This window comes from Cydia splendana, chromosome 9 (assembly GCF_910591565.1).
Source record: "Cydia splendana chromosome 9, ilCydSple1.2, whole genome shotgun sequence".
Lineage (NCBI taxonomy): Eukaryota > Metazoa > Arthropoda > Insecta > Lepidoptera > Tortricidae > Cydia > Cydia splendana.
This window is the reverse complement of record NC_085968.1, coordinates 19,981,863-20,007,415: the sequence shown is the minus strand read 5'-3', so window position 1 is coordinate 20,007,415 and position 25,553 is coordinate 19,981,863. Positions and strand designations below refer to the sequence as shown.

The 25,553-nt window shown below is 35.5% G+C and overlaps 1 protein-coding gene across 16 annotated transcripts in view; it reads right to left on the bottom strand.

The window, feature by feature from the left end:
• Positions 1-278: 278 nt before the first annotated feature.
• LOC134793832 (alaserpin-like) overlaps positions 279-25,553 on the bottom strand; it is a 48,656-nt gene continuing 23,381 nt past the window's right edge. For 3 of the 16 annotated variants that reach the window (XM_063765552.1, XM_063765544.1, XM_063765533.1), the window contains one exon: positions 16,750-16,933. Coding sequence is in view for 12 of the 16 variants with exons in the window: in XM_063765533.1 (XP_063621603.1) it covers positions 16,800-16,933 (134 nt within the window). In the remaining 4 variants the exon portion in view is untranslated. Of the gene's footprint in view, positions 413-3,612; positions 3,741-6,593; positions 6,722-14,478; positions 14,604-15,597; positions 15,741-16,118; positions 16,327-16,749; positions 16,934-18,579; positions 18,776-21,434; positions 21,554-23,410; positions 23,533-25,553 lie in introns of those variants that run through there. The other 13 variants (XM_063765549.1, XM_063765543.1, XM_063765542.1 and 10 more) reach the window with 11 other exon arrangements.

Below are 25,553 nucleotides of genomic sequence, written 5' to 3'. Positions count from 1 at the left end.
TTTAAGCTAAAAAAATAATGTGCAAGAAAGTTTAAAAATAGTGTGCTAGAACAGAAAATTGTTACTTTGATCCCTCCTAGCAGGGAAGAAAAGTGCCACTTTGAACCCTCCTAGCAGGTAAGAAAAGGCCCTTTTTCGAATTGCTGATGTGAAAATGTAATTGTGATTTGTGTCTACGCCTATAATAAAAATAATATGTATAATAATTCAGACTATTATACACGTCCCACTGCTGGGCACAGGCTTCCTCTCATGCGCGAGAGGGCTTGGGCTAGTGTCTATACCTAGTTGTGGTAAACTCCGCTGAAGAGTGTTCTGTCTCCAGCCTGAAGGACGAACAGCAAGGGATGGTCGGCACGGATCTCGTATATTTTCGGGTTGACCACGAGACTTGTTGCAAGAGCTACGAACGCTGGAATAAAATTAGGTATTATTTTTTTTATTTTTTTAAGCGGGAGTACCTATTTCCCGTCAGACTCAAATTTTATGTAGCTACTTAAAGGGGCCCACTGATTAACAGTCCGCCGGACGGTATCGGCCTGTCATTTAGAACAAAATTTTGACAGTTCCGAACAACTGACAGGCCGCTACCGTCCGGCGGACTGTTAATCAGTGGGCCCCTTAAAGTATGACTCACGCTAAATCGGGCCGGGGCCGGGCCGGAGCTTCCGGCGCTTCGTTTTCAATGGAAAGCACTACGTGATCACCGATCAGCCATCATAGAAAATGATATGTCGGACACCTCGGCCTGGGTCCAGCCCGGTCTAGCGTGCGCCACCCTTAAATTAGATATTAGGTCATTACCTATGAAATTGGCGTTTTGTTCGGAGAATTTCAACGAAACACGAATTTCCATACAATTAATTTTGCGGATATTTTTTTGATGGCTAATTCAAACCAAACAAAATTTTTCCAGTAATTTTTGACACCTTTAAGGTATGTTTTCAATATCTCCATTTCTTGAAAATTGGTACCATTAGAAAAATATAAGTAATTTATTACTCGAACCGACAGCACATGAAAAGACCTATTTTCAAGGCTTAATTCTGAACACTTAACAATAAAAAATAACAATTAATTGCTGTCAAGCAGTTTGGCGAAATCATATTGTAGTTTTATTGTAATTGTGTATGTACTTTTGTAAAAAAAAAAAAAACTAGGATCAGACTTATATCTATGAACAAAAACGCCAATTTCATAGATAACTTTACCTAATATAAAGTTTAACGGGTCACTCTGTAAATTTAAGTAGAATTTCGCTCGAAATATTTCGAGGATACACGTAAACGGATCGAGCGAAATTCTATTTAAATTACGGGCTTGAACCCCACTAGAGCTTTATAATTAAAATCTATTATTGTTTATGTTTACTTAGATGTAAAGTCGAATAGCGCTCGGCATATATTTTTCACATCACCTAATCAGAAAATGGATTTTTCTTCCCTGCTAGGAGGGAACAAAGTGGCACTTTTCTGTTCAACGACATTTCATTGCCAGTACAAGATATTAATATAATTAACTATGAACATCGTATGTACAGCCTGGCAAAAAAGAGTAGAAATTAAAAAGTGGCAACACTGTAGTGTCAACACTAATTTTTTTTTTTTTTCCTCATAGTTGATGTGAACAGGAGTATGTGTCAGACGGTACCTATCAAAATTATTTCGTCTTGGGCGTTAACACTTGAATCCCTCATTACGCTCAGGATTCTACTTTAGGATCCCTCACTACGATCGGGATTCTATTGTAGAATCCATCGCTTCATTCAGGATTCAATGTCCGCCCTTGACGGAAATATATCATTTTGACCCCTTGTAACACAAACTAAAGTACTATTGATCTGATTCGAGGATCTGCCCACTTCGCCCGAAACAAATCAATTTTGGCTTTCTATCAGAGAAATGTCCTTATGCACATGAAGCATAAGGGCCCTTTTCTAATAGAAAGCCACAATTTTGTCGAGCTATATTTCACTTTATTACGCGAAGGACTCGTTTATAAATTTAATATGAACCTTTTGAAAACTAAAAACGCAAAGGCGTCGTGCTATCAAGTAATTTTGTATTGGCTTACTTCTGGCATCAGTAGATGTGTGTGTCTGTGTGTGCATATGATGTTTAATGGATTTAAACGTTGGTAACTAGGTATAGATAACGATTTAGTGTAGTAACAAAAGTAGCAGACTAATTTTATTAACATTTTAACGGGAAGTGGTTAAAATATAAAATACCAATTAATAGTTCAAGATGGTATCCTAAATTAAATTTTATTGCATGTGTTAATTCAAACTAACTGTACTTGCGGCTTCCTTTTTGATTATTTCAAATAGATGACAATTTTTAGTCATCACTAATTCAGAACCTACCTTTTTGTACCTATGTCAAAATCTTGGGATTTTCTCGGGTTTTCGAGGGGTCTAAGGGTAAGTGTGCACCCAAATATTCTCAACGATGAAGGAACTTTTTTCGTAGAGTATTCATATGAAAATACTTATAATAGAGATATCCAGCTGTTTTTAACCATCTTTTCATTTGGGCGCCCGGCGTATTTAAGATTACTTCAGATGTGACCGTGCGTAGGTGCTTTTGAGTGGCGCGCAGTTAAAAATGGTTTATTCAACCAAAATTGTAATTTATTGCCGTTCCCTGTCTTTTAGAGGGTTAGCCAGAGTATGAACGGTATCGACATTACCTTAGTTTTCTAAAAAAACTTTAAGATTGTTCGTTATAATAATAATGAAACTTAAAAACATACGGTAATAAAACACGATATGAATAATTACGGATTCAGATTTATTTATTTTGTTCAGACGTAATCTACGATTAGTTTCTTGTGCGGCGCTAGATGCTCTTAAATACTATTGTAGGCACTATGTACTGCTCATATTTCTTCGCCAGGACTCTGAAATGGAACATGTCATAATTAGTGCATCTATTTGATCTATTGTTATACATATATTAACAAACCAAACATTGCAGTGGTGGAGTAAAAAGTTCTTAGTGGAAATAAAATTCTTTTAACGCATCTCTACATTAATTAAAACCAAAATATTACTTTGCTAATCCGCGAAAAGATGACGTGACGTGCTAGTCAATCAGTGCTAACCCGTTATACTTACTTGCGTATTTTGTACATGCAATTAATGTTACTACCCTCCCACCGCAAAAATAAACATCTCTACAGCCAAATTAGTACCAACACACAACAAAACAAAAACGAAGTCTTGAACCAGCAATAATAAAAAAAATTTTTTTTTGAACTAGGCATAGGCGACTGCGAGGCGTTTGAGTGTTAAAATTTTGCCCGAAGTGGTGAATTTATAATTTTTGTCTTAAATTTTCTGTATAGTATTAAATTGACAAATATTTATCAACTTCTTACTTTTAGCATCTGCACAATTCCGTTACGGTCCAATTTTCGTTACGTCTAAATGGAAGTGTATTACATATAGGGTCCACACAGCCATATTTATATGCCACAACATAAATGTATATATGCTGATTAATTTTCGGGCTACTATTATTTTCGTAATTTGAAAAGAAAACTCAAGGAAATCACTAGAATTAAGTTTTATGGGTAAAAGGTAATGTTAATGGTAATGGGGTTACGTGCCTAGTTGACGAACACTCCAGTGAAAAGTGGGGTGCTCCCTGTCTTCAAGAGGAACAGGTAGGGATGGTCGGCCTTAAACTCATTCTCCGGTGGAGGAGGGTATGCGGCAGCAGTTAGTCCAACAAACGCTGAAAATAACATTTATTAATAATGCAAAATGTATAAATACTTACACAAACAAATCTGTATATGTTTTAGGTACGGTCAAAGAATTTAATTCCCTACCCATTTTGTACTTTGTCATGGTGACAGTAGTATGAGGTCTCTAGCGACTTTCATATTGATTGTCACTTTGACAAAGTACGAAAAGAGTCGGAAATTAAATTCTTTGACTTGAACAAATCTGTGTTTAGATATATAATTTAGAGATTCTGACAGATAAAAATAAAAGATTGAATGTGTACACAAAATTATGGAATATTATGAAGATTGTAACAAATATAAATCAAGAAAGCAGCAATTTAGCTACAGAATCGATAGGCAAAAAAATTATAAATACGTACACAAAAGGAAGATAAAGAACATCCACAGGATAAATTATTCGAATACATAACTTTTAGAAATCTCCATATCAATAAAATGTGTTTTATGTTTATTTGAGGAAAAAGCGTGTGTAATAAATAGTCCCTAATTCATAACCGATATCAGGTTACTTTTAGAATTTAGAAATATGAAAATAGAACTTAACTACTTAATTTGGTATGTTTTATAGTTAGTTTTAGTGGGTTTACCACTGCATGTTTGTAATGAAAAAAACAGTTGCGCAACAGTTAATTTATTTATCAAATTAGTTAGGTTGTTCAACATTTCTATGGTCCGCAACTATCCACCGCAGTCCGCAGTGAATGCATTCGTCGGTGGTTGGGCCCTAAAAAATAAAAACACTATTAGTGCGTTTATAAAATAGGGTAGGTATGGTTTTATTGAAATATTTAATAGTACATACCTATATTAATACGTATTAATTTTCTTTGCAAAACGGAAAGTGAGTCAGTGGTCCTGATTGCTAAGGAACCTTATTTTTTAATTATCTAAAAACTCATGAGAAGAAAGGACTTTTTATAGGACTGCTTCTTCTTAAAAAAAATGCCTTAAGTTATAGATGTTGCAAATTATAAAAGAGAAGCAATGATGCAACATTAATTATATCGAATGTGGGCTGTAACACGAGCAAATAATTAAAACATTGATTGTGTACTCCTCAAACGGTGACACTTTGGTTCAAAAACTTTTAAAAGTTATGAAGTCTTTCTTTAGACTTCCTATTTTTCATACAAATTTAATATTATCTTCAATGTACGCCATTATCATTGTGATTGACGTTGCTTTTGACGCCTTAATCATAACAAAGTTAACAATACATTGCATCTTAGAATAAACTTTAAAGTGTACTAAAAATCAAAACTCAAGTTATGTATTAAAATTCGCACATATAGTAGTATACCCTATAATGGACACGGAACCAGTAATGGGACAAAAAACACAATTCCTCTAAAATAAGTATATAAAAGTAGTTTATAAACACTGGATATATTTTTATCATAAATAAGAGTCCTAGAGCTGATTATGTTTGAATTTTTATTAAATTCGGTTATTTTTTAAGAAATGTGCGTCAACCCAAAAGTTGTCGTGCCACTGAAAAAAAATATCACTAAAAATTCTTAACAACTTCGCTAAGAGAGGTGAGTTAATTTATAAAATTTTAATTAATTAATAATTGATGAAAACTAGAATAATAAATATTAAGTAATAAATAAATATTAAGGACATTAAATTTTTACACAAATTGACTAAGCCCCACGGTAAGCTCAAGAAAGCTTGTGTTGTGGGTACTCAGACAACGATATATATAATATATAAATACTTAAATACATAGAAAACAACCATGACTCAGGAACAAATATCTGTATCATCATACAAATAAATGCCCTTACCAGGATTCGAACCCGGGACCATCGGCTTCATAGGCAGGGTCACTACCCACTAGGCCAGACCGGTCGTCGAATGTGTTATGTTAATTGCATTTACCATGAGATAAGGTATACAACACACTATGTTGTGACTCCACAGATGTAAAAAATAGTGGTATTTGGCCCAATCCCATTATAGGAGCTGTAAAACTGCATACCTCCTATGATGGGACAATAGACATAATGATGCTTGCCATGCCATAATTTCATGTTTTAAACAATACAGAAGTAAAATGTAGTTACGAAATATGTCAACCAGGAGGTATTCTCGGACTTAGGATAAATTAATATCGTTTTTCCAAACTGTTATTTAACTTGCCTTGTTAGTTAGTGTGGGTCAAATCTTGGTAGCTGAATTTGACCCACTTTTCGATTTCCGATTCAGTTGAAATTTTGTGTAAGTACGTAATTAAGTATGCAAATCGGATGATAATGCAATATTATGATAACATGGACTTGATCTGATGATGGAGACAGGAGGTGGCCATGGGAACTTTATCGCAATAAACCCTAACTAATTGTGTTTGGGTATATTAGAATTGTCTCGATGAATCTAATACAATAATAATTGGCTGTGGAAAGAAAAATACATTCAGCGATAAAAGCTTATACCAAAAATTGATTTTTTTGCCATAACTTATTCCCCATTTCAATATTTTATACTGATAGAGCAATGTCCATTATAGGGGGCCCATTACTGGATCCACGTCCATTACCGGGGGCCCATTACTGGAGCTTTGGTGTCCATGACTGGAGAAAAAAAGCATAGTTTTAATTTGTTAATTATGTGGAAAGTCATTGCAGTATCTTTGATACAACACGCCTAAAACAAGAAAGGCGGATAGGACTTTCATCTTTTAACACGCTAAGCGGAAGACCATTTACATGTACAAGGGAAATATCATAAATACTCCAAATTTCCTCTTAAATGTCCCATGACTGGTGCTGTTACTATACAGATTATTTTTTTGCTCGTATTACAGGCCGTACCCGACATAGCCTAACACTTACCTAGTTGGCAAAAACTCCACCAAAGAGTACGCTATCTCCTGCCTTCAGGTTGAAGAAGAAAGGATGGTCAGCAATAAATTCCGGCACTGTCGGTGGAGGCCAACTTGCTGCCATGGGAACGAGGAACGCTGAAATCTAAAGCACTTGTTAATAATTTGCTAGAACATAGCCATATAAAATGAAGAATTAGGGAAGCAATACGTAGTGAAAAAACTACCACCACAAAACGAAAGGAATTAGAAATAGAATACCAGAAACTTTAAAAGGCGATTCACACACTGATAATAAATAATTTAAGGCATGAGATATATCGTCCCATTTTTACGACGTCAATATGTGTATGGCTTTGAAAGTTCTAAGACTAAAATCATAGTGAATTAAGCTGAGGAAAACTCATCCATGTAAAAACAGCAATCAAATACTCACATCGTTATTAAAATATATCTACTAAGGTATTAGTATTAAAATATTAATACTAATTACAAATGGCATATTAAGCAATTAATTAACATTGTTACTAATTACAAATTGCATAATCTATAACAATAACATGACATAAACTATAACATGACATAATTTTGTTAAGTGACCTCAATTTATGCTTAGTAATAAGAAATGGTCTTTACATTGATTGTTTTTTTTTATTTGTATTCTCGGAAAACAAATTAATTTAATTTATAAAGTCCTATGATTGAGTTAGACAAAGCGCCTCCCATATAACCATTCCAGTCGCAGAATCACAAAGTGGTAACTAAATGTCAGATGTGTCGTAACAGAGTCCACACAATGTGTCTAGAATTGTTTCGAAACAAAGTGTCGTCGCCGTGTCTACACTTTTCCGTAACAAGGTGTCGACACATTTGTGTGCACTTTGCGTGCGGTTTGCGACTAAATCTGACAGCAAATTTGTGACAGCAAATGTCAATATAAAATACCTCTTGAAAACCAAGGTTTGTCAAACTACTATTAGTGTCTCGTGTGCTCGTAATTCTAGTAAGTCATCATGGGCAATGCAAATGATAATAATCGACCGAAACCATATAAACACCCAACACCCGTCAACCTTTTACAGAAAAGTTTTTAAAGAAATTCAATAAGCTACTTAGGTCAGGCAACGAATGCTCCAAAAGTTGTAGAGGGAAATGCTCGGAACACAATTTTTGACTCCGTAACTCGGTTTGACAAGTTAGGAGGTGAACATATCAAAAGTCCCCGGCCGTAGCCCTTGAGCGGGGGGGAGAGAGGGGGCTTTGAAGGTCCCATTTTCCCGTTTTTCGATTATATCTCGGAAACTATTCATCTCAGCGACATGGCCACTTGTACAAAATGAAAGTTAATTTAATTTGTTACAAGTTTATTCAGTCAATTTTTTCGATATGTTGAATAGTTTTTGAGATATCCGCTCTTGAAAGTTTATTTAGGGCTCTCAATTTTATCTTGATATATCTATATCAGTGAAGGTGCTAGGCCGTGTTTGGTATCGTTTTCGTATAAATCTGGGGTGCTGAATCCATTTAAGATATCACATTGACACCATTCCACAAAATAAAAATAAATCTTTTTAGGGTTCCGTACCTCAAAAGGAAAAAACGGAACCCTTATAGGATCACTCGTGCGTCTGTATGTATGTCCGTCTGAATACACAAAATAGTTCTTTACCTATAGATGACAGGAAAACCTATTAGAAATGTGCAGTCAAGCGCGAGTCGGACTTAATGTACGGAACCCTTAATACGCGAGTCCGACTCGCACTTGGCCGGTTTTTTTGAAACTCCTCTTGACGCTTAACCGCTGAACCGATTTCGTTGAAATTTGGTATAGAAATAGTTTGCGTCCCGGAACAGGACGTAAGATAGATCTTATAACCAAAATCATCTTTTGAAGGTGTGAAATGTGGCGTGGAAATTTGTACGGGAAATCAATAACCGCTGAACCGATTTATATGAAATTTGGGATGGTCTACATCTTTGATTTAGTTAAAAATGATGAAAAAACATGACTTCAAACCTAAACTTAAACAGTATTAACTTCAAGAAGTCAATTCTGAATTCCCCCCTACACCTCATTTCACACCTTTAAAGGATGATTTTTGAGATAACTTATTATATTCTGTCTCGGGACTCAAAATATATGTGTACCAAATTTAAATTAAAACTGTTCAGCAGTTTAAGCGTGAAGAGGCGTTTAAAAGAAAGTATTTTAATAAGTTTGTATGTTTTTACTTCGGAATGGTGTCAATGTGATACCTTAACTAAATTTGGTACTGCGAATTTATACGAAAACGATACCAAACATGGCCTTGTAGCTTTACTGTTGTAGAAGTCAAAATAAAATTGAGAGCCCTAAATTCTTATTACTTGGCCAAACTTGTGTAGAAGGAAAAGGTAAAATAAAAGTCTTCGGCAGGAATATAAGACATAAATATATTTTTTTTGCGTTACTATTTCATTCATCAAATATAAACATACCTTGATTATACTATTCTAGTGAGATCCTCATAGATAAACAAAAACATTTACTTAAAAAATTACAAGGTCGAAATGTCACGGAACTTGAGAGAGTAATATGTGAAAAATATAAACTTTTATGACAAAAAAATCTGGACATAATTTAAGAATCACCCAATTGCGTCGAGGAATCATCTGTATTTTTGCTTGTTTCATTACCTCCTCGCTTCTTTTTTGTCCTTTGTATTCTGTAGCAATTTGTTAGATCTGAAAATAAAGATAACTTGCGTCGTCACGGATGTCGATTTATAGGTTTTAGGGAGTGCAGAATTCGAAAACGATGATCATTTTATAATCCAAGATGGCGGCTACGTATTTTATCATAAAAGTGGAATCCAAAATAGTCATCATTTTCGAAATCTGCGCCCCCTAAAACCTATAAAACGACATCCATGACGACTTTTATGACATAGTGCATGGCCGCCATCTTGGAATCCAAAATAGTCATCATTTTCGAAATCTGCGCCCCCTAAAACCTATAAAACGATATCCATGACGACTTTTATGACATAGTGCATTGCCGCCATTTTTAAATTGAAAATGATATCATTTTCGAAATCTGCGCCCCTCAAAACCTATAAAACGACACCCATGACGACTTTTATGACATAGGGCATGGCCGCCATTTTGGATTCCAAAATGGTCATCATTTTCGAAAGCGGGGCCCCCTAAAACCTATAAAACGACATACATGACGACTTTTATGACATAGTGCATGGCCGCCATCTTGGAATCCAAAATGGTCATCATTTTCGAAATCTGCGCCCCCTAAAACCTATAAAACGACACCCATGACGACTTTTATGACATAGTGCATGGCCGCCATTTTGGAATCGAAAATGGTTATCATTTTCTAAATCTGCGCCCCCCAAAACCTATAAAACGACACCCATGACGACTTTTATGACATAGTGCATGGCCGCCATTTTGGATTTCAAAATGGTCATCATTTTCTAAATCGGGGCCCCCTAAAACCTATAAAACGACATCCATGACGACTTTTATGACATAGTGCATGGCCGCCATCTTGGAATCCAAAATGGTTATCATTTTCGAAATCTGCGCCCCCTAAAACCTATAAAACGACACCCATGACGACTTTTATGGCATAGTGCATGGCCGCCATTTTGGATTCCAAAATGGTCATCATTTTCAAAATTGGGGCCCCCTAAAACGTATAAAACGACATCCATGACGACTTTTATGACACAGTGCATGGCCGCCATTTCGGTTTCCAAAATGGTCATTATTTTCGAAATCGGCACTCCCTAAAACCTATATATCGACACCCATCTCGACTTTTATGACAAAGTGTTTTGCTACCATCTGCATGCAAGACATTTCTATTATTTTTACGTACAAAAATGGCCCCCTGTCAACTTTCAATCGAGATTTAATCGATAATTTATTCGATTAATATTCAGATTAATTCAATTTCAATCTATGTTAGGTCGACTAAACTAATCGCAATTAAAATTTGAGAATTAACTTTTTTTATTCCATTAATTAGTCGAATAAACAGTTAATCGATTAATGCCCATCTCTGACCACGGCATTTTTACACTTTGAGAATATCTGAAAACAAATCAACACAAGGAGCCATTTTGCAAATCCAGTAACATACCAGTAACTTTGTTATTACTTTTGACAGCGCGTGTCATGTGTCAACACAGAGTCGACACAAAGTTGAAACATTGCAACTACTTTGTGACTGCAATATTTCTCAGCCTTAAACCATATTTATACATCATAATTAACAAGTTTCGTAGTATGTAAAGCGTTATTTCTGTTATTTAAGTATAGTATACGCATCGAAGTACTAAAAATGCTTCAAATAATATAGTTATGAACACAGGCACTGAGAAGTAAACAATTTCATTTCCGGCTAAACTAAAACAATGTGGTGGCGCGTTGATTATATTACACTTAGTTTATCAAATCACTCGAGCAGTTTAATTCCCCATAATAATTTAAGTCATATTGTAATATAAATGCAAACAATATATAATTACGTCTTGTAATCCGTTTTAGAGATGGCGTATTAATGTCACTTATTTTTATTTAAGTATTTTTCCATCTGACAGTTTCCATTTGACAGGAACAAAATGAACGAATGAACGAATGATTTTGGCATAAAGTAGTCGCAAACCCGAAACAATGTGTGCACACGGCGACCACACTTTATGTCACTTTGTGTCATGTGTCGACCCTTCCCCATTTCTGGTAACTGTGTCGACACGGCGACGACTCTGCGACTGGAATTGTGACCGAAACAGACGGTGTCGACACAAGATGTGTCAACACCGCGTCGTAACGGCGACTGGAAATGGTTGTATGGGCTGAAACGATCACACAAGCAAACTTTGTACAAATAGCAATATTAGCACTCACACACACACACATAACAGAACAATTAAGTTGAAGAAATAGTTGAAGTTAAAAAAAAGTTTAAGTATCTTATGAAAACAACAAACCTGTAGACACACCACTGCAACGTAATAGCTTTGACGTGTTTAAACTTATTTAAAACTAAAACAGATTAAAAATAAAGTGCATGGCATTTTCTACCATTCTAGTTACTGCAAGTTAAATAATCATAGTAGGTACATACCTACATCCTAGGGCTCACTTTGTTATTTCAGAGGTTTTTTTTCGTAAGCACCTATCTTCTAAAAAGTCCTAGGTTGTGGAACATTCGAATTCGATGAAAGTGCTACCTAATACTCATGGATAGGTTAGCGGAGATGAAGAAAGTATGTAGGTACTTAGGTTTTAATTCACATGCATCAAAATGCACGTTGACAAGTTTTTTTATTTAGCCTATTAGTGTGTCCACTGCTGGGCAAAGGCCTCCCCTCTTTCCCGCCACTTGGTTCTGTCTAATGCACACTCCCGCCACTCCACACATAAAACGTATCGATGTCGTCCCGCCATCTCCGTTTGGGTCTTCCTCTACCCCGATATCAAGTGGCTAATTTGGCCCAGCGTTCTGGGTGCATGCGGCAGATGTGCCTGCCCAGTCCCATTTCAGCTTAACGGAGTCCCCACGGTGCTTATGCCCACATCCACAATGCCAATTTTGGAACGCAGTTGACAACGTTATCGTTACTGGATATGAGCACATATTTTAGTGTTGTGATATAAGAATATGTACCAACAGGCAACAGATAAGATTAAACACTTCGCCCTTTGAACCAGCTGCTTATCATTTTTGGGAAATACATTGATATGCGTATTTTGATTTTAATAACAGGTTGGTTTAATAATATGGATCTGATTTATCAGATCTCTGAAACTGATAGATCAGATCCATAAACTAATCCAGATCTAATCCATAACTTGTTCTTAAAATCAGAATACGTGCCTGAAATTTAACCCCTCGTATGCTTAAACACACGGATCCGTGCGTGGGAATTATAATCTATTGTTTTCAATGATCAAAATTGACATGTAGCATACGAGGGGTTAAGTGTCCAACTATTACGCTTAGTTTCGAGACTTTTGCGTCTAGACTCAGTACTCTTGGCAATGCTAATGTAAGGCCGTGTCTTACTTCACATAAATCTTAGCGGGCAACTTGGCGTGGCTGGAAATTGTAAATATTGGTTCCGTTTCAGTCTATAAATTATGGCATATAAGATAAGAGCAACATACTGAGAAGAAAGTATTTTATGTTTACTCAATAGAAAAGTATTCAAAAGTAATGAAATGGGTCTATGTTGACTCTGTTTATGCAAGTTTCTACATAATGTTATCCGTTTTGCGTTTAAATGAGGTAAACGTACTAGTGCTCGACATGCTAATGCCCAATTGATTACACCTTGTTGTCACCTCTATTGACAATGACTTAAGTTTCAAGATGACATGTACTGGGACCGCGTCGAGCACCAGTACGTTTACCTTATTGTTTCTTCTTTCATTGGCAGTTGGCTGTATAAAGGTGACATTCGAATGGCAGCAGCTGTATAGTAGTAGCAGCTGCATCAGTAGATGACGCTGTCACTGTGTAATTAATTTCATTGGTAATATGATTGACGGATTGGACGTTCTATTCGCGGTAGTAATGCGACAGCGACAAAGCGTCGTTGCCGCAGCAGTAATGCAGCAGTATTTGCCATTCGAATGTCACCTTAACCATTGATGTGACTGAAATAAAATGACAAGAGAAATTTTGAAATTTTATTTATTATTTTATAAATACATTTGTTCTGTATTTGTATGACCATGCGGCCGCATCTGCTCACCGATGTCCCTGAAATTATAAACATTTTTTTACTCAAATTTGTAGAAGATAAGAAGGTACAAGCACTTAACTATTTTAACAAGGTATAAAAGTCAAGTGGGCATAACACATTTTTAACCGAGCATGCAAATAGTTAATGCAATATAATACCAACTAACAAACAATATGTAGGTATACGGTATATTAGTAAATAGTACCTAAATCAAACAACAATTTACTACTAAACACAATGCCCATCTCTATTGTACCTATATTATATAGTACATGGAAAAGGGGGTATGTAAATACCCTTTCGGTTTTGTAAATAGAACTTGAAAATAGACACTTTTCCATTTCCATTTTGTATTCAAACTAGTTGGTTTACTCTTCCGTGTTTCGAACTCATCTTTGAAAGCAAAGCTATCCGGAGTGAGCAAATATGTAGTTTAACCACTAGTTTAATTGAAATGTGCAAGTGCATTCCCTATGTGTGGAGCGCGTTGAATGTGAATAAAGCAATTAATGATGTGGTTATTACCCTTAACAGAAATATAATCATGAAAGCGTTCAGAAACCGATTTGATTTAGTTTAAAAATCGATGATCAATGTTTTCCCGTGATTCAAAGTAACCCCCGTTTACAGTACAGTTATTCTAGATCATACTTGTTATACACATTTCAAAGTTGGTTAATATTAAAGTATATTTAATTTATAATGAGAAAGCGCTTACCTACTCACCAATATAAATTCACACTTAGCCTTTCAGCCTTTGTACAAATATTAGCGTTTTGCGTCTACATGTAATAAGCGCCCGTTTTCGTAGTGTTTTAAAAAATTCAGGTCAAATAGGGTAAAAAGTTTGTTCTTAAATTTAAAAGCAAATAGAACTATTGACGTTATGATAATGACCGAATTCTTAAATTTTTTGCTAATAATGGCAAATGACATTCAAATTTGAGAGTCCGAAGGGTAAGATATTTTATTTTATTTTGCAGCAATCAAAATACTTGAGCAAAGTTATCTTTGTGATGACTGTATCGTTTTCGTTTTCAACTCGGAAAAAAGATTTTGGATGCTTTTTCAGTTTTACCCCAAATGACCTTAAATTTAACCCAATCCCCAACTACAATATAACTTAGGCAAAATTAAAAGTACCTAATTATGGTAAACGCCACTGAACAAGGCGCTTTCTCCCGACTTAAGAGTGAAGATGAATGGATGGTCAGCCTTGAAGTAGATATCAGGCGTTACGTATGCGCTCAGGTACGTTACACCGAAATCTGAAAAAGGCAAATGCGTCCATCACGATAAGGCAGGTGTCCGACTGCTGGCGATCTGTCAGCAAAATGGGGCAGTCCAGAAAATTATCGAGTACGTGACGATATTTTTTTGACACTTCTGAGCCTCTACCATCAGTTTTAACATTGACATAACGCTCACGTCTACGTAATTTACTTTCTGTACATCTCGCTTGCACTATTGCTCGCATATGCGAGTACGAGCGAGATGCATAGAAAGTAAGTTACGTAAACGTGAGCGTTATGTCAATGTCAAAACTGGTGGTAGCCGTACTGTTGTAGCTAATACGCCAAAATTTGGCACGAAAACGTATGATAACTAAGCTTTATTTTCAATGGTAAGTAGCTGCCATAATCGTCGCGTCCCTGACAAAGTGGACCTCTGTGGAATGCTGCAAATAGCGAGTAGCGTCGGGAGACTGCATCCTGATTGCGTGTCTCCTCTTAAAAATCTTACAGTGATTGTTTAGCGTAGTACAGCGATTAGATACCTAATGTTACACTGTATATTTTTATTCTTCTCGCGCGGACGGTCGCTACTCGCATTATCGCTGCTAGTCGGACAACTGCCTTAAGTTAAAAGATAAAAGTTAAACGAATAACTACATACATTGAATAAATGCGTAGTTTTATGCCAAGTTTCTAGATACCCCTCTTGTTGCACATATATTATTTAAGGGGTAAGGAAATAATGATAAAAACATTTTTTTTATATTAAATTCAACTTTATTTCTTGTTCATCAGTGAGAATCTTAAAAATAGTTCGCAAGGTAGAAGTGGTTAGCAAAACAAAAATACTTAGTAACTAACAAACTATTTAGGGTAGGTAGTTATAGTTAAGACACTGAAAAATATAATATCCTACTTACCCCTCTAAAAAGCAATCAAAGAGTCTAAGTACTTAAAACATAGAACAAAACTATTTTTATTGTAGAATATTTTAATCACTATTATCTATCATTTTTTTATAAACACTGGTATGACATTAAATTCAGAAAGTAACGACTCCGTTAAAAAGTGTGCGGGCTCCTTGCCTAAGATGGAAAATAAATGGACGGTCGGCGTCAAAGTACAGCTCTTGGACTTGGACTAGGGCAAACGACTCCGCCACGAGAAACGCTGAAATAGAAAAGTTTTTGCCTGACTTTTGATATTTCCAAACACTAACACTAACTATACCGTCACCAGTACCTTGAGTTTTAAGCGGCCTTAAGCGCTAGCGACTGCGTCAACTCAAACGCAGTGCATCTCGCTTGCACCAATGTCAGTACGAGAGAGATGCATTGTGATGTGAGTTAGTTTACGCAGTCGCTAACAAATTTAACAGTGACACACTCATGATAAGGATACTGGTCAAAACCTCAAAACAAATGTGTGAATTTGTCAATAACTTGTAGTAGCCATGAATTGAGTGAGCGTATAATGGTTAGCTAATTATTTCTTAATGCTAAAAGTAAGGTCATTATTTGCTAATCCAGTTTGAAAAGAAACGGCAAATAAATGCAAACAATTTATTTATCAATTATGCTCGATCAAATCTTATCTTATCTTTATCAATACACAACACATTTTTAAATGTTATTAAACTTCTGAATACCGTTGAATAAAATGTTATTAGCTTTCAATTCAAAATAAAATGGTCTGTCTACAATAAAATACTGTTCCAGCGGCGGAACAGCAGCCATTGGGGGTCGAATGATAAATTCTGAAAATAGGGAAAAACATGTTTAAGTAAGAAATAATATTTAGAATCTACTTAGGATGCAACAACTGTATAGAGTTTTTTGATAATAGGAATCATTTTTTGACAAAGATTATAAAAAAGCTTTATAATTCTGATATCATAATATTAAATTTATTAAAACCTAATAAGTACAGATTAAAACCTAATAAGTACAGACGTGGGCGGATGTCGGATGATGTAATTATTTTAAATTCACTAGCATAAATCCCTTACATTGATAACAGCGCCACCTATGGGCTGCATTGAGAACTACGTACTTTATTGGATGCGTATTGATTATCGATCTTTTATCGACAAGCCATCTAGGTTTCGAGTAAGTACATTGGAAATCATATAGATGGCGCTGTTAACTCGGATCACGAGTTAACAGAATTAAACGACAAATAAATGCAAGCAATGTTTATTTATCAATAATGCTCGAACAACAATGTTTTTCAAACGTTATCAAACTTCTGAATGCCGTTGAATAACGTATAAGTAGCTTTTAATTCAAAATAAAATGGTCTGTCTACAACAAAATACTGTTCCAGCGGTGGTACAGCAGGCACTGGGGGTCGAATATAAAATTCTGAAAATAGAGAAAACATAATTAAGAAAAAATATATGAAAAATAACAAATCTACTTAGGGGCTGTCCATAAATTACGTCATAGATTTTTGACGATTTAGGACCCCCCCTCCCTAAAATCATCCAGAATCATGCTCCAAATGACCCCGTTTCCTCCTACGTCATGCTACCATCATCCGATTTCCAGACCCCCGCCCCCTAATTTGAAATGACGTAATTTATGAATAGCCCTTTAGCATGCAACCACGTAGAGTTTATTGATAATTTGAAATTATTTTTGACAAAGATTATAAAGAAGCATCATCATCATCATCAGCTAGATATCATAATATCATTGAAAAATTAAATATATGGCCACAACCAAGCATAAAATGTTTGTTACATAATTATACATCGGTAATTGGCAGACTTTATTTAAAATGTATCCATTTCCATAAAAATATTAAAGTTAGCCCATCTCTTACCCCAGTAAGAGAAACACTTGTAGGGAACCCTCATACTGTTTTTCTTACCCCCCTTAAGTCACACCAAACATGCAAAACGTGCAGAAAACAAAAGATCAAACCTGTTTGGAATATGTTCACGAAAAAACTTATTCCATCATTATGCGGCACTGTAAAATTGTTTCTCATATTATATCATAACAGTTATTTCATAGCGGTATGACAGTCTCAAACTGATCATCTATCTAGATCAGGGCTCTCCAAACCCCGGCCCGCGGGCCAAATCCGGCCCGCGAAGCGTTTCAATCCGGCCTGCCGACAGCGTTCCAATCCGGCCCGCGGGAGCCAGGCTCCAGGGGTTCAAGCCCTAACAGCAGCAACCAGACCCCTTCCCCCCCCCTCGGCGGGTGGTCCGCGCGAAAGTACTGAGGCGCAATATGGCCCTCAGGTAAAAAAGTTTGGAGACCCCTGATCTAGAAGATAAGATAATCTTTATTGGTACAATACAGGATCTAGATTGATATAGTCGCAATGAAAGTGGTGTTATATTTACATCGACATCAATGTGCGTAATGGCCTTGTACTTTAATGACTTCTGCCTGTCGTTTTAGAACAACCGCAAGCGATTGTGAAAGTAACATCATTCATTTAATTTTGATATAATTATTACAACCAGCAGCACACGCGTCATACTGCCCGATTCGAACTTTAATATACGTAAAATATTACGACTACATACGATATGGATTAGATATGTCAGTGTCAAAAGTGACGTATCTTCAAACAAAAACGCCAGTTTTGACACTGATATATCTAATCTATATCGTATCTTGTCGTAATATTTGACGTATCTTAAAGTTAGAATCGGGCCGTTAGTCTCTGCCCTAAATTGAGCTTATTATTATTTATTTAACGTTCTATAAGATTAAATAGGTAAATATTCTTATCGAAATAGGTATTTCAATACTAATAAATACATGCTAATAATGCTTGCGAGTGTACAAATGATTGCTAGTGTAGTTTTTTAATCTATCTCAGTTTCACATTGTGTACTTGTATTAATCTTGATTGTAGGTACGAGTTTATCCTACTAAGTTTTATTTTTAATAACTTCTACCTCATTCTGGGGCCATAATACCGCCACCTGTCTACTACTTGCCTTGTAGGTAGGTACGGAAGGATATACTAAATTAAAATAAAAACATTAAACAACGAAATTTTTATTCCTCTGTAATCCAGAGACAAAATAATAATCTATACAGGGAATTTATTATATTATTTAAATGTCTGAATACCATTGAATAAAGTGTACGTAGATTTTAATGCAAAATAAAATGGTCTGTCTACTGCAAAATTCTTAACCGGCGGCGGTAGGAGAGCTGAACCATACCCTACAAATTCTGAAAATAGAGAAAATAATACGTTAACAATTTATTAATTAAGGATACATATAATTATCATATCGGTACATTTACAATATTCACTGTAATCAATTTCTGTCCAGTGTCCGTTTGTATGTAAGTATTGTCAGATATTACGAAAATAATTATTTTGTGGAAATATTTATACCTTACTAGAGGAAAAGCAGAGAGAAATATTACTAGACATATAATATTATTGAAAATAAGAAGATTAATTGAAGTAAAGTCAAAATAGTAGTTACAAAAGTGGCACGAAACGCAATCAAACTTCATATCACCATTATTTACTTTGTATTAGAATAAATCAGTCAGTAAATCTATGAGTAGGTAGTTACAGCTGGGTTTCCATTTTTGGCCACTTTTATAGAACACCATTACACCATCTCTTCCCCACCACGTATATAGTCACCAATGATGACATTCGACAGTTACTCAACCTATTACCGAATTTTCAACTAAAAAAATACCAAGTTCAAACTGGTTTTTTTAAATATTGCGTCTCTCACGGTTATTATACATGGTGTGGCAGTTTTCATTAAGCAAAGCAAATTCTCTCTCTAAGCTCCCTGGCCACTATTTTTGATATATCCCAAACAAAAAGTCCGTGCAGCATGCAAACGTGCAAATTTAGAATCAATAATGTGAAAAGCTAACCTGTTTGTATTGCGATAACCTGAAGGCGATCAGTCTAGTGTACGATACTTTGCGTAACTCATAAATTAAATTGTATTGCAGTCGTCAAATCAATAGAAACACGCAAAATCAAAAATGTTATCCCTTTTTGATGTTTCATAAAGAGATTTGATTTCCGATTTCTGGAGTTGTTATACGAATTTAATTTATATAAAAGCAAATATATCAATTTCTTGACCAATCTCTAAATATGTATTGAGATACAATAAATAAATAAATAATAATAAATAAATATTATAGGACATTTTACACAGATTGCTCATTTGCTAAGTCCCACAGTAAGCTCAAGAACGCTTGTGTTGTGGGTACTCAGACAACGATATATATAATATAGAAATACTTAAATACATAGAAAACAACCATGACTCAGGAACAAATATCCGTGTCATCACACGAATAAATGCCCTTACTGGGATTCGAACCCAGGACCATTGGCTTCACAGGCAGGGTCACTACCCACTAGGCCAAACCGGTCATCGAAGATATCATTGTTACTAATGATATTCAAAGTTCGCAGTGTTTGCACTAGGCTTTTGTGCTGCTTTCTAAAATAACATGCAGTAGGGAGCACATCAAAAAACTTTAGCTAATAAGTTGGGTAATAAGTATTCATACTTGGTACAGTTACGCATAATACCCTTCACTGTAATTTCACCTTCAGGTCCCACTTGTCAATTTTCGTAGAAACATTTCTATTATTATTCACTCAAAATAATAGAGATGCCACGCCGAACCGTTGCTCGTTGATTCACTTAACCACTGTTACCCGTTTAAGCAATTACATATAAACGCAATTTGACGTTTATTTGAATTGTAGGGCCACTCCACACTACTAGCGTCTTTTGAGCGTCGGCGTCTAGTCAGCTATGGAAAATAGCGTCGCTGCGCAGTTCCGCAAACGATGCGTCAAGCAGCCATAGAATTGACTAGACGACAACGCTCGGGAGACGCTAGTGTGGGCCTTATTAAGCATACGAAAGCACACCATTTATGAATCGATTTCTTTTTTAATTCTAAGTAGATATAAAATATTTCAATAATGTGTTGTGATATCAGTACGGCTACCATCAGTTTGGCATTGACATAAACGCTATCGTGAACGTAATTTACTTTCTATATATCTCTTTCGCGCTAATATGCCAGTACGAGCGAGATGCATCGAAAGTAAATTACGTTCACGATAGCGTTTATGTCAATGCCAAACTGATGGTAGCCGTACAGATGTATTGGATAGCTTCGTGAACGGGGTAAGTTTGAAAATAACAAATATCTAATAAACTAGAAGCATTTATGCTATAGCAACAGTAAGCAAGATGCCTTGATCAGCGTTGCAGTAGCGTGCCGCCAAAGTCATAGTCTAATAAAACATGGTCTTCCATTCCCAGAGTGACACGGGCCTACGTCACAACAACATGGCCGCTATATATAGCGCTATCGCATATTATCATATAGCGCTGTCGCATGATGACGTAGGTCCGTGTCAGTTAGGTGACCTAGAAAAGACGGGAATGGAGTACCAGGCGGAGTATATTATTATACCATGGCCAAAGTATGAAGTGCTTACTAGTTTAAATAGTAGATATTAGTGATTTTCAAAACTGATTGGAAAACCAACGTAATAAGATATGATAAAACATTTTTTTGTATAAATATCAAATTGAACTACGAGATTAAAAGTAACTAACATGAACAACCTACTATGTCTAGTAGTGATGTAAAACTACTTAATGTTTTAATTTAGCTAGTTTTAATAAATACGTATAAAATGGCGATGGCGGGATAACTTGAACTCCTTTTGAGAGGCTGAAGTTGGCTTCAAAGAAGTGTAAGAATGAAGCTTGTCCCGGCAGTCAATAACAGTGAAAATGGGCTAATGTTCATATTGAAAAGATAATGCACGTGCAAGATACAATAATGTATAAGACCCTAATTTTGAATTTTGTACTTAGGATTGGAAGGAGCCGTTGAACAAAGCAGTGGAGCCGGCGTTAAGGAAGAACAAAAACGGTCGGTCTGCCTTAAACCATTTTTCTGGTTTTAGCATCATTACATATATTCCGAACTCTGTAATACAAAAGTTAAATGTATCAGTTAGTAATAATAATTTTAAGTTGTTTGCACTAAAGATCAATGCTTTTAACAAAGATCATAAATTAATAAAAATCATCATCATCATCATCATCCCGTATCAGTCCACTGCTGGACATAGGCCTAGTAAAAATCATAAATTAGAAAAAAAAATAAGAATTCCAAAATTCGTAGTTGTCTAGTTCCGTTTGCGATTTGCACTGTACTAGTCTACTACAGACTAGTACAGTTAGTAGTGTTGTACAGGTCAAAACGAGGATCTAGCAGACCGCCGATTCTATCACTAAAATAAAATGGATAACTGTGTGTTTCCAGTTATTCTTATGACTTCGACTATTATGTATGTATGTATAAAATAAAATAAATAAAATAAAATAAATAAAATAAAATAATATAAAGTGTATTATATTCGCATAGACAAATTCCTTAAGTTATACATTTTTCGCGTAAGGAACTCTTGTGCATTAGCCAATTAAGTGATATTCAACTCCTTATAGGTTAATATTATTTATTTATATATCTTAGCTACCCGAAATAACACTAGTGATGATACAGATACTACAACTACTATCTAATTCTACAGCTATAGTCTTTTACAGTATTGAGGTTTGTACCGAAGCTCGAAAGGCGCCGGTAAAAATACCCAGCGCTCTGATTCTTATGAAGTAAATGAAAGGCGAGTCCGCCACAAAATATTGTTCAGAACCTGCACTCAGCATTACTAGACCATATTCTGTAATACAAAATGATTTCGCTTAAGGTTTTTACCTCAAAAGGAAAAAACGGAACCCTTATAGGATCACACGTGCGTTTTGCTGTCTGTCCGTCTGTCACAGCCTATTTTCTCGGAAAATACTGGACTAACTAAGTTTAATTTTGGCATACATATTATATAAATTAGTGACCCAAGGACGGATATATAACGTAAACAAATGAATTTTAAACATGCACACACACACACACCTTTGGGGGGTAAATGAGAAAGTTAAAAATAAAGTTTTTCAAACTAAATCGTGTTTTATATCATATGAAAAAGCTCATTTTGAGAATTTCAAATTCAATATATTTTTTTTATAATTTTAAAATAAATTGGTTAGAAGTTATTTAATAAAATTGACAATATATGACCTCCTCCTCCCTCCTCCCTTTATCTCCGAAGCTACTGGGTCTAAAATTTTGAATAAAATACACAAAATAGTTTTTTACCTATAGATGACAGGAAAACCTGTTAGAAATGTGCAGTCAATCGTGAGTCGGATTTAATGTACGGAACCTTGAAACGCGAGTCCGACTCGCACTTGGCCGGTTTTTGATACAAACTTTTATCGCTGACTGTACTTTTCTTTCAACATGCAACTTATACTCATCGAATTCTAACAAACCCAAACACAATTAGGTTGCGTTGTTTTACCACAGAGTTCCTATGGCCACCTCTTGTGTCTATCAACAGATCAGCTCGATAGTAACATAATATTGCATGGGAGCAAACATTTCTCTGCTGCGTTACCGTATAAAATTTAACTTTTATCTGATCAAGTTGTTAATTTTAATGCCCGTGTAAACAAAAAAATTAAAAAATCAACATGGTTTTCGAATAGTCGGTTCTTCTTTGCCAGGGAGTCTAGGGACACGAAATCAGTGTTCTAAAAGTTGATTCACCCAATTGTATAAGTAATATTACGAAAATCGGCAGTATTTATGAAACCAAGGTAGAACCAATAAATTATTAGTTCTTTTTCATGTTATGTTTATGTCCCAATGGCATGATACTCGTAAGCCAGCGCCAGCTATCCGCGCATGCATTAAAATTACGCCAGTAATGTAATTGTGTACTTAGGACTGGAAGGAGCCGTTTAATAACATGCTGGAGCCGACGTTAAGGAAGAACAAGAACGGTCGGTCTGCCATAAACAAGTATGTTGTCCGTATCATCATTGTTCTATTTACGGTGAATTCTGTAATACAATAAATACATACTTACATATAATTATAATATATTATTCCCGATATTTAAACAAACCATTGATCGTTAAACCTAAAATATTGATTTCGTACTAGTTTTTGTAACAATACCATAGGTAAGTACTTTCATGAGTAAGATCCTGTGAAACTTACATTAATGTTGTTGTTGTTATGTTTATAGCGTGTCAGGCAGCGTCAAAGACACTGATTATAGTGTACATTGACAATAATATTTAATTTGTATGAAAAAGACACCACGCTGCGCTTTAAAACCCGCATTGCTGACGTTGGCGAGAAAACCGCTAGGCTCAAATGGGACTGGGCCGGTCACGTCTACCGCATGCATCCGGAGAGGTGGGCTAGCTTAGCCACCAAGTGGATGCCGATGATGTAGATGCCGATAGAGGGACGTGGCCGCGGTAGGCCCAAATGGAGATGGCGAGATGACCTGGACAGCTTCCTGAACAACTGACCGGAGGAAGCACCAAATCGGGAGTCGTGGAAATTAAGGGGAGAGGCCTTTGCCCAGCAGTGGCACAACACTTTGCACACAGTGACAATGACACTCAAATAGGCTAGGGAAAAAAATGAAAAGGAGAAAATCTACAGATTTCATAATTTTTGAAAGTTGTTAATCAAAAGTTATATCGTTTGAGGAATAGGTACAATATAATGTTTTAGTTATTGGCTCGTGTTACAGGAAACAATGCTTATAACAATGATTCAGGGTCATAAATTAGAAAAAAAATCCCTAATTCCTAGTTTTCTAGTTCCGTTTGCGATTTCCACTACTATGTGTTTTCAGTTATTCTTCTGACTACGATTATTATGTATCAAGTGTATTGTATTCGCAATGACAAGGAACTTGTCAGTCCTTAAGTTATAATTTCGCGCAAGGAACTCATGTGCATTAGCCAATTAAGTGATATTCAACTACTTATAGGTTAATATTATTTATTCATATATCTTAGCTACCCGAAATAATACTAGTGATGATACAGATACTACAACTACTATCTAATTCTACAGCTATAGTCTTTTACAGTATAGAGGTTTGTACCGAAGCTCGAAAGGCGCCGGTAAAAATATCCAGCGCTCTGATTCTTATGAAGTAAATGAAAGGCGAGTCCGCCACAAAATATTGTTCAGAACGTGCACTCAGCATTACTACACCGTATTCTGTAATACAAAATGATTTCGCTTAATGTTTTAAAAAATAAAGGCAATTTTTTTTTATTTTAGGTTGAAATTTTCATATGCCATAAAATATATTTATGGGAGTACCTATATTTTAACATTATTGGGACTTGGTACCTTGGTTGGTAAGTACTATTGGTACCTTGGTTGGTAAGTACTATTGGTACCTTGGTTGGTAAGTACTATTTCTTCAGTTATTAGTATGTTTATTGCTTTCATAGGTAAGACAGATTTATGTTTTTACAAGAGATGATAAAGAGAAACAGTTTTCATAGTAAATGTATATAATATTGTAATATTGTGAAAATCGGAAGTATTTATGAAACCAAGGTAGATTTATTTATCGATTTACGAACTTTAAGGAAGAAAGAACGTGTCATAAACGTCAACGTCAATAAAATTTATTTTCATTATTTTACTTCATTATATACGTATTTCCTTTGATATATATTTATAAATTTGCTAAAATACTATTCGATAATGGTTCTGTGTAGTAAATGTAGCACGGTGACCCACAGAAATTTTCTGGATTGTTGTTCCTGCCACTCCAGGTACTGCCTAGACTGTCTAGAAGAAATGGGCGTAAGTTTTAAACGGTTTACCCTTATGACCATAGAAAATAAAAGTAACTGGAAATGCCGTCACTGTAACCAAAATTATGGAAAGACGAATATCGTTACTAAAACCAAGAAGTCAATTACTCCTATACCGAATCCCAGTACTTCCAACGCTCCTTCTGTTCCTATCTACGAAGCAGATAACTCCATGTTTGGAAACATCACAACACGGCGAGAGCGGTCTCCAAATGTACTAAATA